Source organism: Lissotriton vulgaris, chromosome 8, assembly GCF_964263255.1.
Source record: "Lissotriton vulgaris chromosome 8, aLisVul1.2, whole genome shotgun sequence".
NCBI classification, from domain to species: Eukaryota; Metazoa; Chordata; class Amphibia; order Caudata; family Salamandridae; genus Lissotriton; species Lissotriton vulgaris.
In genome coordinates, this window is record NC_141696.1 from 105,229,601 (window position 1) to 105,247,094 (window position 17,494).

General features: G+C 48.9%; 1 protein-coding gene across 2 annotated transcripts in view; it reads right to left on the bottom strand.

The window, feature by feature from the left end:
* The window catches only part of NUP98 (nucleoporin 98 and 96 precursor), a 944,939-nt gene that overhangs the window by 56,947 nt on the left and 870,498 nt on the right, over positions 1-17,494 (bottom strand). For both annotated transcript variants that reach the window (XM_086933760.1, XM_086933759.1), the window contains exon 31: positions 13,941-14,095. In XM_086933760.1, the coding sequence (XP_086789886.1) occupies positions 13,941-14,095 (155 nt within the window). The remainder of the gene's footprint in view (positions 1-13,940; positions 14,096-17,494) is intronic.

A 17,494-nucleotide genomic window follows, 5' to 3' on the forward strand; every position in this document is an offset into this window, starting at 1 on the left:
TCGTGAGCCACCTCCGCAATTGGTGTGCATTGCCCTCCGAGATCTGGACGCAATCTGAAAGATTCCCCTGATGCTGTGCCCATTGGAACTTCAGGTCCCACTGCAGAGCCTGCATGTGCCACCTGGCATGATCCACCAGCAGGATGCAGGAGGCCATGAGGCCCAGCAGCATCAGGGTCATTACAACCGAAGTCCGGGATAGAGGCTGAAACATCGGTATCATAGCCTGAAAATCCTCGACTCGCTGCTCGGGAGGATAAGTCCGAAACTGTGCTGTATCCAGAACTGCTCTGATGAAAAAGAGCTTCTGAGAGGGAATCCGGTGCGAACTTGGCACGTTGATAGTGAACATCAGCGCATGCAGGAGGTCCGCCGTAGTCTGGCGGTGGGAGACGACAGCATGGCGAGCCCGCCTTCAATAGACAGTCGTCGAGTTAGGGGAAGACTGGAACCCCTGATCTGCGCAAATGAGCTGCGACCATAGCCATCACCTTCGTGAACATCCTAGGGGTGCTGGTAAGGCCAAGGGGAAGCACGGTAAACTGAAAATGCTCTTGCCCTACAGTGAACAGTAGGTAACGCCTGTGGCCGGCAGGACAGGGATGTGGAAGTAAGCGTCCTGCAAATGCACCGCGACCATCCAGTCTCCTGGGTCGAGGGCAGACAGGACCTGAGATAATGTCAACATTTTGAACTTCTTCAAGAGGGGGCACTGGTGGACTGGCCCGCCCGCTGGCCCCGGGCCAACAGAACTGGGTCCAACGTCCCCGGCCGCACAGCGGCTGGGTAGCTTGCGCTGGTCTGTGGCCCTGGGCACCTCTTCCGTAGCCACAAAAGGGGTGAAAGGCCGACAACTGTGTGAGAGGTGCCAGCGAGGTCCAAGGATCTGGCCGCAGCTCTAGTGTCCTTGAAGCGCTCGAGCGCATTGTCTGCCTTGTCGCCAAACAGGCGACGGCCACAAAGGGCATGTCCAAAAAGGTTGAATGAACATCCCCGGAGAAGCTAGTGGACCTCAGGCAGGCGTAACAATCGTTCTACCCAGCGAGTCGGCGGTATCCAGCCCACATCAAATGGCGAACTTTGATGCGTCTCTACCCTCTGCGACTGCACGGCAGAGTACGGCCCGGGCCTCCTCTAGGCACTATGGCAGCACTTGCGCAAGCGTGTCTCACACAGAGTGGGTTCAACAGCCCAAGAGACATGCGATGTTCACCAAACGCAGTCCTAAGCTGACGGAAAAAAACATCTTTCCAAGATGGTCCAGTTTCTTGGATTCCCTATCCGGGGGAGCAGTAGGGAACGCGTCTTTGGACATTGAGGTTTGATCCACCAAGCTCTCAGGGGTAGGATGTTGGGAGAGGAAAATTGGGTCAACCGGGGCTGGGCGGTGGCGTCAGGCAATCATACTAGCCACAGGAGTGTAAGAAAGTTGCTCTGTATATACTGGGCCAAACTAAGGTACAGTGTGCACACTGGGGTTTGGCAGAGACTAAAGTTCCATATAACCTTACTCTCTAAAGAGGTAGCTTGGTCGAGCAGTAAGGCAGTATCAGAGGACAGTGTAAAGCATTTGTTGTACACACTCAGTCAGCAAATGGTCTCACAAACTCAAGAACTGAACTCTAGGCCAATTGTTTTGTATCAAAAGATAGAGTTTTATTTTAGAGCCAACAAGGTATCAACATATACTTTTTCAGAATGAGTTACTTTAGTTAAATACTTTTTGATTACAATAGTTACAGTGGTGTCAATAGGCAACACAATTTCAAACACAATGATACATTGAGCTCAATGAGAATTTCTAGTTGAATGCAATTAGTTACTTTAAGGATTACTTTTCTAACCACAGGACTGGATCCTAGATTCAGTCCTGGGACATCTCCTGTAAACAATTAAGTAAAAGCATTTTGGTTACAGTAGTGATTTGTAAGGAATATTATTGTATTTTAAAAGTTGACACTTAGAAACTTTTTCACATAGAATCACCAATGTTATCCTATGGGAGGAAATCCACTTAGCAGGTAAATAATGCTATAGTTACTTTTTCTTACTCAGTGTTGGATCCTGGATCCAGCACTGGTGCATCTCCTGTAAACAATTGAAAGAGTTTGATTATGTCATATGGGCGATTTTTAAAAGAAATATTTGTAAGTTTGGAAATTGGACCCTTGGAAAATGTTCTAGTGAAAACCAGACAATGGTTTCCTGAGGAGGAAAATTGAGTTAACAGTAAAATACTGTTATAATAACTTTTCGGGTCCAGTGCTGGGCTGAAAGATGCAGCACTGGGTTCTCTCCTGATAACAGGTGAGTAAATCAGAATTCGTTGTCCGGCTGATTTTAGATGAATATTTTAAAGTTTCAAAACTCCACACTTAGAATAATTTTCAAGTGAAAACAGTTAATGTTACCCTATGGAAAAAAAGTGAGTTATCGGCTTTTGGGTAAGTTCTCGACTGGCAGAGTTAAGGTTCTGGGCATAGACTCAGGGGTCTCCCAGGGTCAGCCGGGTGCAGAGGTAGTAGGCCCAATGTTATTTTATGATAGGCAGGGAGCCTGTGGGTGGTGGCTGATGGCTAGCAGGCCACGAGGCTGTGGGAGCTGGGCTCCTGGTCACTTGCTCGGGGGAAATGGGGAAGTAGATTAGGACAGAAGTTCTACTCCCAGGGGCATTCGGGCGGTTGGGTGCAGGGCGCTTTTGAGCCGTCAGGAGCACAATGTTATTCAATGGGAGACTTGGAAATCAGACAAAGACTGCAGGTTCGGGGACAGAGATTCTTCAGGTGCGACCCCCACTTCGAGAGGTAAGTTAGATAGCTGGGGGTTATGTAGCCACCCAGGAGTTGGGCACAGGGGGCCGTGCGGCGCAGGGGTGTCTTTTGGTGACGGGAAATCTTACCCTCAGCTTGTCGCGGTTGAAGGGGTCCCTGGTTGTGAGGCTGCAGGCATAGTCAAGATCGTCGAGGAGGGTCTTTGGGCACTGGGTTCTGGGTCAGTCGCCGGGGGGACGTCCTCGTGGTCTTTGTCCACTCAGGCACGGGCCAGGTTTGGCGGGTGCAGAGTGTGCTGGATTTGCGGTTCCTGGCTGGCACCAGGGGTGTTGCTGTTTGAGCAGAACCACTGCTCATAGGAGTCCCAGTCTTTTTAGAGGATCAAGGCAGGCAGGTCCTTCGGGGTTTTCAAGGTTGCTGTCCGCAGGAGACGCCAGGGTTAAGCAGGAGCAGGTTCAACGATCAACAAGCCTGTAGGGTTCTGGGGGAAAGACAGTTGGTGTGGTCCTCTTGTTAGCTGCTGCACAGCGGGTCTTGTTTCTTGTTCTTCTTGTTTTCAAATCGGGATCTGAGGAAGGAAGGTTCAGGGTGCCCCTAAATACTAAATTTAGGGGCGTTACTGGTAGGGCAAGGGCAGGGACCAATGTGTCCCTGTCCTGGGGTGACTACACCCCCTATCCTGCTCCTCTCCTGTGGGAGGAGGCAGGTGCCTAGCTCTGATTGGGTAGAGCTCCCCATCCTCAAGATGGCGGTAGCCCGGAGTTGTACCTCACCTCGCCTCTCCCACCTGAGGAGTGGGGTTGGCAGAGGCTGGTACTCCCCCCTTTCCTTCCTTTGTTCTTCCCGCCAGAGTGGGGGGTAAGAACCAATGGGGGCCAGTTGCTGAGTACAGCAAGTGGCCTGGAGAAGCTCACAAAGGCGGCATGCCTTTGAAGCTTCCCCTGCCCATCCTAGGAGAGGAAGCTTGGCACCTCTTCCCAGGATGTGCATTGCTTCAGGCCCCCCGAGAGCAGCAGGCTCTTGGCCCAAGGATCCAGATACATGTCTGGTGGCGGCAGCCTCGGTAGCCACGCAGTCAGGACAATGGGAGTTGGTTAGATTTCAGGGGTCATCTCTAAGATGCCCTCTGTAGTGAAGTTGGCATTAAATCCCACACTGGCATCAGTGTGGGTTTAATGTGCTGAGAAGTTTGATATCAAACGCGTCAGTCTTCAGTGTAGCCATTATGGTGCTGTGGAGTTCGTCATGACAACCTCCCAGCACCATATACTCTTAATGGCATCACTGCACTTACAGTGCCCAGGAATGGCCTTGGGTACTGTAGGGGCACAGGGCTCATGCACCTTTGCCCACACCTCTGGCATAGGACACCCAGCAAGAGGGGTGACTGAGTGGATGCCAGGGCAGTGTGGTTGTGGGCAGGGCACACAGGGATGTGTGCCATGTCGACGGTTTAGTTCTACACCTAGACATTCAGCCTGCGACGGGTGTGTACAGGTGTGTGTGTGTGTACGGGTGGGTGTGTGTGTGTGTACGGGTGGGTGTGTGTGTGTGTACGGGTGGGTGTGTGTGTGTACGGGTGGGTGTGTGTGTGTACGGGTGGGTGTGTGTGTGTACGGGTGGGTGTGTGTGTACGGGTGGGTGTGTGTGTACGGGTGTGTGTGTGTGTGTGTGTGTGTGCGTGCGTGTGTGTGTGTGTGTGTGTGTGTGTGTGTGCGCATGCGTGCGTGCTTGTCAGGCTACAGGGCCCTTAAGGGTGGCAAAATAAGAGCTGCAGCCCTTAGGAGTCTTCTCTGGTCACCATGCCCTGGGTACCTGCGGCACCACTTAACAGGGGCTGACGAACAAGTTACTTACCTTCGGTAACAATATATCTGTAAGAAACATTAGTTAGTTAGATTCCTTAGCTTAGAATATCTCCAGGCGTCAGACTGGATCCAGAAAGTTTTTTTCGTCAGCAGTACCCCTGCGCGTCAGTAGGCGTTGTCTGTGGCTATGGTACGTTGTCGGCACGGGGATCGCCGGGATGATGTAGGAGTACTTAGACGTCGTCCTCGCGCGCTGACATCAGTTCTGTACATAGCTTTCCGCGCCAGGAACGCAGAGCCATGCAAGAAACCAACACTAGTGCCATGAAACTAGGGCCCTCAAAGGGAGATACCTTAACCCTAGATATAGGTTCGCAGAACGGGGAGGATGGGTGGGGCGGTAAGGAATCTAACTAACTAATGTTTCTTACAGATATATCGTTACCGAAGGTAACAAACTTGTTCATCTGAAAGAAACACGTTTGTTAGATTCCTTACCTTAGAATAGATACCCCAGCAATATTATTCCTGGGGTGGGTCTGTGAAACAAGATCTCACCAGGAAGTCCTGAAGAACTGAACGGCCAAAAAGTCATCTCTCAGGAATAGACTGTCCAGGCAGTAGTGCTTGGCAAACGTGCGCAGGGAGGCCCACGTAGCTGCCCGACAAATGTCCTGCAAAGGGATACCCCGACCAAGGGCAGTAGTAGCCGCCGTGGCCCGAGTGGAATGGGATCGCAGCCCGACAGGAGGCTCCTTTTTAGCCAAGGAATAACAGACCTGATGCACAAAATTACCCACCGAGAGATGGTTCGTTTGTGCACCGCCCTTCCCTTCTTATCGCCCACGTAGCCAAAAAAGAGTTGGTCGTCCATCAGGAACTGTTGTGTGCGGTTGAGATAAAAGGAGAGCGCACATTTTGGATCCAGACGGTGGAGCCCCCCTTTCTCTTTCGAGGGATGCGGAGGCGGAAAGAAGATGGGCAAGGTAATGGACTGGACCTTGTGAAAAGCAGTAAGAACCTTGGGCAGAAAAGAAGGATGAGTCCTCAGAACAACCGTGTCCGGATGGACTGAGAGGAAAGGAGGTTTAGAGGAAAGAGCCTGGAGCTCGCTCACTCTTCTGGCAGAGGTGATGGCAACCAGGAAAGCAGTTTTGAGAGTCAGAAGATGAAGAGGGCAATTATGAATGGGTTCAAAGGGAGCGCACATCAGATAAGTAAGAACCAGGTTGAAGTCTCACTGAAGCATCACAAAAGGAACAGGAGGGAACATATGCATGATGCCTTTCAAGAATTGATTTACAACAGGGGACTGGAAAAGAGAAGGATGATCAGGAAGCCTCAAGAAGGCTGAAAAGGCAGAGAGATGGCTTTTTATAGTGCCCAGAGCAGAGCCCTGCTGGGCAAGAGAAAGAAGAAAGAGGAGAACCTCTGAAAGGGGCGCAGAGAGTGGATCCACAGCCTTTGCTGTGCACCATGCCACAAGTTTGTTTCACCTGCAGGCGTATACAGTTTTTGCGGAGGGACGCCAGGCTGCCAGAATGACATCACAGACTTCAAGAGGCAAGTCTATTGGCCTCAACGGTCACGGCTCAATCTCCACGCGTGTAGGTGGAGACTGGAAAGGTTCGGGTGGAGGACGGTCCACTGTTGCTGGAAGGTCCTCTTGAAGAGGCAGACGAATCGGGGGGGATCGACTGACATACTGAGTAGCTCCGGATACCAGTATCTTCGTGTCCAGTCCGGAGCCACAAGGATGACTTGGGCCCGGTCGCGCCTGATCTTCTTAGGCACTCTGGGCAGAAGTGGTATAGGCGGAAAGGCGTACAACAGACCGCAACTCCACTCGCAATGAAAAGCGGCTCCGAGCGAGTGCCGCCTTGGAAATTCCAACGCACAGAACTGATGACATTGCGAGTTCTCTGCTGTGGCGAATAGATCTATCCAAGGCTCTTCCCACTGGTGAAAGAGACCTTGTGCCACGTCGAAGTTCAGACGCCATTCGTGATCCATCATGCACCGATGGCTGAGTTAGTCCGCCCTGGCGTTCAGGCAACCTGCCAGGTGTTAAATCACCAGGGTCACGCCCTGATGTTCCAGCCATTGCTGGGGGGGGGGGGGGGGGGGGGGGGGGGGGGGTGGGAACCAGGGCCAGTGTCGTGCGGGGATGGCTTCGGGGGCGACACCCTAGGGGTCGACGCCGGCGGGGTCGTAAGGTGGACCAGTGGCGATCCGGATCCAGTGGGGCCCTGCGGCGTCGAAGTCACCGACTGCGCCGTGGCCGAAGCACCCAGTGGTGCCGGGGCCTTAGCACCCGGCCCACTTGGGCTCAAAGTCGAGACCGTGGGGTCCGAAGGCGCCGCAGAACCAGACGGAGGAGCGAGCGACCTCATGGCCGTGAAGAAGGCATCGATCTCCTCCGATGTCATGTTCTGCCCAGTGACCGGCGGGTATGGAGCAGGCCGCGCCGTCTGCGGCTCCGGCGGAGCAGCGTGGGCGGTGTCGCCCAAACTCCCGGCCAGTTTGCGTGAGCGTCGGGGGGAGTCAGAAGAGCGATATCGCCTCTTCGACTTCTTGTGCCTCTTACCTGAGGATTTAGAGCCCGACGAGTGGTGTCGACTCGCCGAGCTGTGATGACTCCGGCTCCGCGACCGGTCCCTCGACCTCCTCCCGGACCGGGAACTCTAGCGGCACAGGGCAGACTGCCGGATCTCGAGGCGCTTACGGGACCGCTCCCGCCTAGCCTTCGGCGTCAAGGGCCGGCAGTCAGGGCACGACTTGTCATCATGGTTGGCCGCTTAGCAATACAGGCACCGGCGATGGGGGTCGGTAACAGACATCAGTCAGCTGCAGTCGTCACAGGGCTTGAACCCGGGCATCCCTACTGGCACCGATGGAGTTGTTTGACTCGAAAAACAGATCAAAAGGATCGAAAAAGTTTAGTCAAAGAATGAAAAAGGGTACCCCTTATTCCAGATCTGCGCTTGCTGGCACGGAAAAAAGAAGAACTGACGTCAACGCGCGAGGACGGCGTCTAAGTACTCTGGCGACGTCATCCCGGCGCCAACGACGCCGGACGCGGAGCCGCAGACTACGCCTACCGACGAGCAGGGGTACTGCTACGCAAAACTTTCCGGATCCAGACTGACGCCTGGGGATATTCTAAGGTAAGGAATCTAATACTAACCTTTTTTTCAGATCTTGAGCTTTTGCTTTGTGCTCATCTGGGAGATATTGGAGCAATTGCTCCATTTTATCACAGTGTGCCAACTCATACCTGGCTAGAAGTGACTGGCTGTTGGCAATGCACCAATGATTTGCAGCTTGGGTGGCTACTCTTATCAGAGGCGTGAATTCGTTTTGAATCTGTCTGGAGGGGGAGCATCCCCTGTAGTTTTTTAATTTGCCCATTTACGGGCATTAGAGACAACTAAGGAGTCTAAGAGGTAACTGCCCTTTAATAAAGACTGGATCAGAGGGAGCAGGCTTATATTTTTTGTCTAGGAAACCAATGCAGGATCACACTGCTTCACCTCCCAGCAGGTCGCCCCTGAGCATTGTGGTCAATGCGGTTCACCAAGCGTGTGTGCTTGCAGGATTGTCTCTAGTAATTACGAAGTTGTACTGGCCATCTCTATACACGTGTTTCTGGATCATTATCCTTGGTCAGTAGAGATTAGGCATCAAATATTTGGGGTTGCTGAGCAGGCTGCCAAAGTATTCTCAGGTCACAGTACCTCTCAAGGCACGCAGGTGCCTCTCCACGAGCTCGTCAGCTTAACCGGCTCGAGGGAGCCTTTTAAACAGGAAACCAATGTGGGAGAGGTACTGTGACCTGTGAAGACTTGGGCACCATTTCAGCAACCCCGGATGACTTTTCTCTGCTCCTTAATACTTTTTGCTCTCTGATGACGGGTTAAACCCAGAAACACATGTCTAGAGATAACAGCACTACCTGCACCAACTTTGCTGGAAGACTACAGCAACTTTGAAAGTAAGCGTACTGCATTTAACAGGATGCAATGGGGTGAACTGTGCTGGGATGAGAGTCAGTGGGCTCCACCCCCCCCCCCTATATTTGTTGTCTATTCTGGGGGTGAGAAAACAAGCACGCACCCAGACCTTAAAAATATCATCGGCATGTCTCATCATACCTTTGAGCATAGGTAGTCTGGCAAGCCCTGTGCGCTACTGAGCGTTTCAAATACGAAATCTTCCTCTAAAGATTCTTTCTGTAGCTGTACTCCATGATATTCTGCAGCTTTAGCAAGTAATTATGGATATCCAAAATTGACGTTTGTTTCGGGCTATGGATGTGGACGCTTTAGGTTTTTACGGCGGGCAGTCGCCCGGCAGCAAATACTCTGGGCGTGAAGGATTCCCCCTGCCACAAGCCTAAGGGGTGCCTCCACTACTAATTGATTAATTCCCGGTCTCTCACATTCCGGAGAGGCCATAGGAGACAACACCTGTGCAACTTTTACAAGATAAGGTTGTAAAGTTTTTTGTCCCACACCATTGGTTGAGGCGCCTTAGCGTGCGCCAACCGCAGAGTGAGGACGTTTCTTGGTCCTGATGAATGCTGAGCTGACTATTGGCTCATTAGCAGAAACATGTTGACCCACTTTCTTCTTTTTTGATTGATTTATAGGACTCTATGGTTCAAATTAACATAACCATTCACACGTCCGCTATTCTCACTGGTTTTAATGGAGTTAGAACTACCCTCTTATTAAAAGAATGTTTCAGTTTGGGGAGTAGTCCATACTCCTTTTAATTCACTTCTTCTTATCACACCTTTTGATACTATTCTTTCTATAAGAACCCAATGAAGACAACTGGCTACCAACTTTTAGTTGGTGCCTGAGGGTTCTTTTCTTTCTACTAAGCATGCTCACCTTACCTCCCTACTGTCTTTGGATCTGTTTTGGTGGTAGAAATTAAACTACTCCATGACCTTCTTTTCTTCCTTTTTAAAGTTATGTTGTCACTCTTCTGTTGATTGAAATCCATTATTGCTAAGGGGTACAAGAGCGGCAGAAAAGAAATGAAGCAAGTTTGAAAGCATGACGTCATGCTTTTAAACTTGCTTCATTTCTTTTCTAAATACAGCGCTGCTGGGTGCTGATTGTGGGCCTTTGTGAAAGGATTCCTGTTAATTGCAGCGCATGACGGGCGCTGTGATTAACAGGAATACTTTCCCAAAGGCCTCAGGGGAAACAAGATGGACCTTGGAGGTTTGGACCTTGGAGGTGTGGATCTTGACAGCTGTTGCTGCTTGTGGACAGCCCCCAGAAGCTCGGTTCCTGACACAATGCAATATGAGTGGGAAGCTAGAGTATTGCTCACCTCTCCAAAAAACACAATTCAAACCTAAGTTTCCTGTATATAAGCACTGGAATGGCAATGTAGAAAATTAGATTCTGCATTCATAAATGGACTTCACGAACGCAAAATTCTACACATTGGATGTTAATTTTAGGATTGTGTAAGGTAAGCAACACGTTTGCAAATGCAGACTTCTGTTTTTGTTCACAAGTCAAAAAGTCATTGAATCATATTTTTTACATGATCAAGCATCACAATCTTTTGCCTGGATTTGAAAAAAAATTATTTTCATGTATGTTTTGGTTCTAACTATTTCGGACATGAGTAAACAGTAAAAGAACATTTTTCAATATCTGAAGAGGAGGTCGATGCTCAACAGTTGCAATTATCTATTTGTCCATTGAATCAAAAATGTATGCTTTTACTGATTGATTAGAAATGATACATAAGATATCTTTAAAAGGACTACTATTTAAAGAGAATGTTTCCAACTGGAACTATGTCCGTGAAGCATAGGTAATCCTTAAAGAGCTGGACAGCAGAATCCGTCTATGAGGTAGTGAAAAGGATCGGCTAGTGACTGTTACAACTTTCTATAACATTATACATGTCCAGAGCACTTTGCATTAAAACTCGTCTGGTGAACGTACCACTGTACATTTTGGTCCTAAATGTTACGGCAGCATGATGAAATTCCATTTAGCACTGCACATGCCAAATAGAATTACTTAAACATCTCTAATGTAGCTTCTGTGATACCTGTGTTTTACCAGATCATCATGATCATTTATCCATGTGTAATACAGCATGAATAGCGTGCAGTCTAGCAGCAGGTAACTGTCTTTATTTAACCCTTAGTAGAGTTTGTTCTTTCAGAGTGTCTTGTAGAGCTGGCATTAATTGGCTAATGAGTTCCACAGTACACAATTGTAGATGGAGTGTATTCAATTATTATCCGATTGGCTCTAACTTGAATCTAGGGGTTTATGCTATTTTACATTTTTTTGTTGTTTTCTTTTGCACAGGCATGGCCCAGGGGCATAAAAGCACTTTCCAAGAGAACCAGATCTTACACATTATTTTTTTACGCACCAGGAGATTAAGTGATTTGCCCAGAATCACAGGATGGTGAGCCAAGGTTGGGATTCGAACCTATTTCCCCGGTGCTAAAGTCAGCAGCTTTAGCCCTTAGGCCACATCCCTAGCCAGACCTTTCCAAGTCTCGCCTATAGACAGCCTTTAGCTATTTTCGAAGACGTAGTGTGGGCAAATAGCAAACTAAACCCCCCCCCCCCCCAATTCGACCGGTACCTCAAATTCAATCAGGAGAGTGAAGCTAGTAAGGTCTATCCTCCCTAAAAGAGGTCCTTTCATCTCTCCTATCTATTAATCTCTCCACCCTTTAAGTCTTTCATCCAGCTTCCATTTAATCTGTCTATTCATGCTCCCATCCGTCAGTCTTTTCATCTAATCCATCCATCCTTCCTTTACCATGGCTCCATCCATCCATCCACCCAACCATCCATCCATCATTTTACCCACCTTTTATCAATCACCCATCCTTTCACCCTTCCATCCAGGTTTCCATCCATCTATCCAAACTTTCATCCTTCAATCCATTCTTACGTGCACCCACCCATGCAAATATACCTTTACTCTTCCATCTCTCAAACCTTTCACCTTTGTATCCATCCTATTATTGACCTCTCCTTGTCGTAGTTTCTTCCTTTTCATATTTCCTATATTTCATTCGTCCTTTCTGCCCTCCCTTTCTCTTTCCCTTTATTTTCCTCATTCTTTCTCCATCTCTTATGGCTCCTAGCCCGCATTTAGCAAAGAAAAGCAGCAAGTTTTTATATAGTGCAAACACAACCCAAAAGTTTTAGAGCACTTTACATGATTTATTATTATATATTGTTTTTATTGTTTTGTATGCATGGGGAGTAATTGATTTGCCCAGAATCACAGGATGTTAGGTCTGACCCGAGACTAAAAACCCATCTCCTAAATCGACAGCTCGAGTATTAAGCCACAACCCCAACTTGATGCATGAAACAACCATTGACAAAGCCAATAGTCTTGGCTTCTTGTAGGTGTAATGTTACTTGTATTATATATCTGGATGCAATGACAGAAGCAGCAAAATATCAGTAGAGTGGCACACTATGCGATGCACATATTTGTATGTTAATTGCTTTTAGCCACACCCTTAATTACATCGGTTACGCCCCTTTGAAAGATCCCCGAGTATTTTCATCCCACTCAAAGCCCTGGTCTACACGCGCGGTCAGGTTCTTGGCGCACATAGCCTTGGCTGCAGCGCACAGAGACCTTACTCTGCCGCACACAGAGGAAAATAATTAGAGGGAACATTGGCGTCGGGAAGGCTTTGCAGGGTAAGGATTTGGGTTGCTATCTGTAGGTGAATCAGTGTTGTAATCCTTCGAGGGATCTATTGGTGAAATATTGTCCCCCTATCATCATCATCAGGTGTTGGAGCTAGTTGGTGTAATGAGAAAATGCTCCAAAGCTGCAGAAGATGGTGCAGGGGAAAGTAGTGGGAGGAGGAGGAGGAGGAGGAGGAGAGGGGTTAGTACCTACATTCTTCCTCTTCAAAGGAATATGATAAAGGGTGTCCTCTGACTCAAGTTTGCGTTTGAGGTGATTTAGTATGGACACGTCCTGTATCTGGATTTATATGAAGTTCCTTTTGTTTTGGGTCCGATTTGGCTGTTGGGGCGTCGAAAATCGTGCAACTTCGGAGGAGCAGTTTTTGGTTTTTAGGCACAGAGGATTTCGGTGCTGGGGTAGAATGACTGACGTGGAAGGTTTCGGTTCCGAAGGACTCTTTGATTTCGGTGTCAATGATTTAGTCTCAGAAGCGGTTTTCGGCTATGAGCCTGAAGGTTTCGCCTCAGTGCCAGACTTTGGCCGACTCGATACTGAGCCGGAAGGCTTAGTGACGCATTTCGGTGCCAAGCCAGAGGGTGGGGCGTCAAACATCTTCTTGGTGCCGAATGTGGCCCAAAGGCATGGGTGGAACTGAAGCCTTTTGTTTGGGCCGATTTGGATTTTGGGGCAAGGGGTGTTTGGTACTCACGGGACGATGACCTTGTGGTAAGTCTTCCATCTCGGAGCCCGATTCGGAATAGATGCAAGTTCTTCTTGGTCTTCCTCTGCCCTTGTGAGTCTAATTCATGCTCGGATCCTTCACCGAATAGGTCTGGCGTGTATTCAACGTTTTGACTCTGCATTCCGTGACGTCGAGCCCGACGACCGCAGAGCGTTTTCTTCGATGGAAACGATCTGCATGTCTCGCAGCTCTTAATCTACTATTGAAGCCCAGCATTTAAAAGCTGTATCCGAGGATCACAATCCAATAAAATTTGAGCTTTGAGTCTCTTTGTACGAAGAAGGCACCTGACCACCTCATGATAATGCATCAGCATGTACTGCAAGTAGGTTCCAATTATTGGAAAAAAACAACTTTCTTCCTCAAAAGTAGTCATGCTGTCTATTAGGTTCAACATGATGTGCACATATTACTATTTGGTGGTTATGGAAGGAACATTACGGAAGTTTAACATGCCTCTTTCTTGTTTCACTAGCCTTCACCTCTTCAGGTGAGTGTGGAAAATATGCTTCGAATGGATGTTATTTCCTCAATTTAATATGTAACTTGAGAGCCTTAGGGATGTACATACCTGTCCTACTAACATTAATGCCATATAAACTTGCATGTAGTACGCATGTTATAAAGTATTATATTTCTACTATAGTAAATAAACAGAAGATGAATCTAAGGGAGAGTCCTGCAGCATATGAAAAATTGGGTACAAACTGCAACCCTATAATATAGGAATATTTTTCTTCTTTGAAGTAAACCTTGACCGCATTGGTATCAACCCGACACAGAACTTTCAAAGGCTGCCTTCTCGCAAGTAAACAAAAGCCCTAAAGAAGATTCTTACATAAGGGGCTTGCACACATTTGCCTTTGGGTGTCACATTCAGAAATATATTTATTACATCACCTGCTTAATCCGGTTAAGCATCTCAATAATATAGATATAGTCCAAATAAACCATCCCTGCAGTGTCCCAGTCCTGTATGAGAGTACTGCGCTCAGGCGACGCCAGGTCTTCCAGAAATCCCTTCAGGTATTCATATTTCTCATTAATGATGGCATCTGTGGGAGTAGAGCTATGTATTAAACATCTAGTGAAAGAAAAATGTTCACGTTTCTAGACAAGAAGCAGATCAAATAATATGTAAATCGGTCAAAAATGTATACAATTGCAAAGTGTGTTTACTATTACATGATCAACAAACCTGACTAAAAGAAAAGTAATAGGACATGGAGAAATTACCAGGTATGGTTAGGACAAAAACCAATTGATGCAAATCGCCCCACACCAGCATATTGCCATGGTACTGCTGAACTTCCATTCATACAGATTTATAACAGTTTTTCATCCATACACAATCAATTTCATGAATTCTTCACTTTATCCAGTACCATTAAAGTACAAGTTACTTACCTTCGGTAATGATGTGTTTGGTAGAGACAATTCTAGCTGCAGATTCCTTAACTTAGAATTACCTCCAGGCGTGACTGGATCCGGAAAACTTTTCTGCCATAGAGTCCCTGCGCGCCGGCACCACGTGACTCTGCCCTGACGTTGTCCGTGACGTCAGCGAGGATACAGAAGTCCCACACCGGCACGCCTACGTCAGTTTTCTTCAGCGAACTTGTCTGCGCCACAACGCGGAGCCATCACAAACAAAACTGTGAGAATACTGGAACAGTGTGCGAAGACCCAGCTATACAGAAGGGAAAGAAACGAATGGTGAGGAACAGCACCATACAGAATTAGTGCCAGGTACCAAGGCACCAAGTCATGAAATGAAAGAATAGAGTACAGCTACTGTAAGCAAGCTTGCAACCAACATAACAGCCTCCTTGGCAGTAGAAAGCATGTGAAAAGAAAGAGTACAGCAGACGAAGAAGGCTTCCACCATCGCCCAGAGGCCGAAGGGTTCCAGGCCAGAATGGAAGATCAATGACAAGTCATCCCCCAACGACACCAGCAAGGCGTGGGGACTCCCAAAAAGAACAGAGGGTCGAAACCCAGCCAGGGGACCTCCACCCCAAGGACTATAGAAGTCAGAAGTGCAAGAAACACAAGGAAGCAGGACACAACAAACCCTACATTGGAGACCAAATGCATGGGCACAGAAGTACCCAGGCATTCATCCACTAATCACCAGGAGAAAGGAATGGAGCAACAAGGCGAGCATCCCCCTAGGGAGGGAGCAGGAAAAAGGCACTCGCAGAAGACCGCCACCCTGAAGCAGGAGAGTGCAGAAGACTGAGAAGGGTCCTCGCAGAAACAGGGAGGAAGGGCGGGTAGTAAAGGAATCTGCGGCTAGAATCATCTCTACCAGATACATCGTTACCGAAGGTAAGTAACTCGTACATCTGATAGAGACTACAAGCAGCAGATTCCTTAACGTAGAATAGATACTCTAGCCATACCCAAAGGGGAGGAGGGTCTGCAAGAGGACCTCTCCAGCATAGAAGAGCACAAGACCCCCAATAGGGGACCAGTCACGGGGACAGGGAAATAGCCCCGTCCACCACAACAGGGAATGAATCACAGGCCCTGAGCTGACGAGAACCTCAGCATCATTGAGGAACACCTGACCCACAGGGGATGTGTTATAACGACAAAAGAGGCAACCCAGCCTTCACCAACAAGAGAAGCAAGGGTAAAACAAAGGAGGCCAGGACACCTCAAGCCCAGTCAACGTACCAGGGACCTCCACCAGAAGCCCCAAGGTACAGACAGCGCAGAGGGACAAGAGCTACCTAGAGACTCCAAGGAGAAAGGGCAGAAGTACAGCAAAAGCCTGCCACCGGGAAACATACCCAGTGAACAGGGCAGCCTAGACCAACATAACGTGAGGTCAAGACAGACCAGCACCTCAGCCATAAGGCAGTCAAGAAGGACAAGAACATAATCACCCGATGGCCCTGCAGGGCAAAAAGCAGGAGCGCCAGGGCCCATGCCAAGGTCTCCGGACACAGAAGAGCAGGCGGGGGCGGCCGGCTGCTGACAACGCTACGCAACTAAACGCCCAGACCACGTCAGGCTCAGAACAAGGACAAGGCTAGTAAACCGTCTGGAACGACCCCACAGGGGATCTCCCCGGACAAAACCGATCCACGAAGCGGTGAGATCGGCTAGAAAATAAGAGTAACAAGTAGGATGGGCCAGACCGTCGACACAGGAAACTACGTCCTCAGAAAAACCAGACAGAGGACCAGACAAAACGGCAAATAAAGGCGAAACACTGCGCACAACGCCGTGGATGGCCAAGCCATAGTAAGGACCAAAGGCGGCACCACCGTAAAACAGGAACGCCAGGAAGGGCGAAGAACACGCAAGGAGGAGTCCACACCCTCCCCGCATAAGACAGAGCTGTACAATAGCTACATGTACCCCACATAGGGTAGGATATGTCCCAAGAAAGAATGGGAACCACTCTTAAGGAAAAAACAATCCCGCATCAGAGAACAAAATCATAGACCTGCGGCAGAAACCACAGAAGGCTTAATAATCAGCCAAAATACTCCTTCATACCAAAAAATGGAAGAGCGGGCCAACCAAGAATCCCAGAGGGCACAGTATCCCTCACAGAAAATGTAACATCCCACCAAAAACCAAATATCAGAAGCAAGTGTGATAACATCCCCCACCAAGCCGAAAGATCAGAAAACCAACCTACGGAGGAGGACGACAGAGCCCCACAAGAAGACGCTGAAAGGCGGAGTCTGCATGAGTATTAACAACAGGAACCCATCAACAGGGAGGTCGACCGGACGCTCTCTAATATTTTCAGGAAAAACCGCATCGAGTAGCCAAGCATGGTGACGGAGAGCCACAGGAGTGGCCATAGCACGGCCAACAACATCAGCAACTTCCAAAGCCGCACGAAGAATAAAAGCGGGCAACTCTCTACCATCCAACACATGGCCCCGCAGATCAGCACGGGCCACCTCATGAGAGACATGAGAAAGAAAGGACTGCGCAGAATCCCTCAGGCTAGAATTAGCCCTAGGCAGCACACACAAAGTGTTAAGCGCCCTCAAGGCAGTACTGGAAGAAGCAAAGACATTACGTCCCCATGAATCCAGCCATCGGGCCTCCTGAGACGGAGGGACCACCACCACAGGCAAACGCGGAAAGGCGTTACGCAGTGGAGCGCCTTGAGTAGAAGGGTGGAAAGAAAGGCAGACCGGGTCGTGCGGAGCAGGACAATGACGGTGCAGTAGTGCCTGAGGCACCGGATCGCCTGAGGCAGGGCGCCCCAAGCCCCCATAAGAGAATTATGGAGTGACGCTTCAAAAGAAAAACAACTCCCGTCCACCAGAGCCCTGGTGGAGAATCTCCAAGAGGTTGTCTGTAGGAAATGGAGTGACAGGTTCACCCATCCTCAGAATACTAGCAGACGTGGAAATAGCCCGAACAAAGGCAACACTGGCCTCGGTAGGGTGCCGCGGAGGTGAAAGTAATTCCTCCGT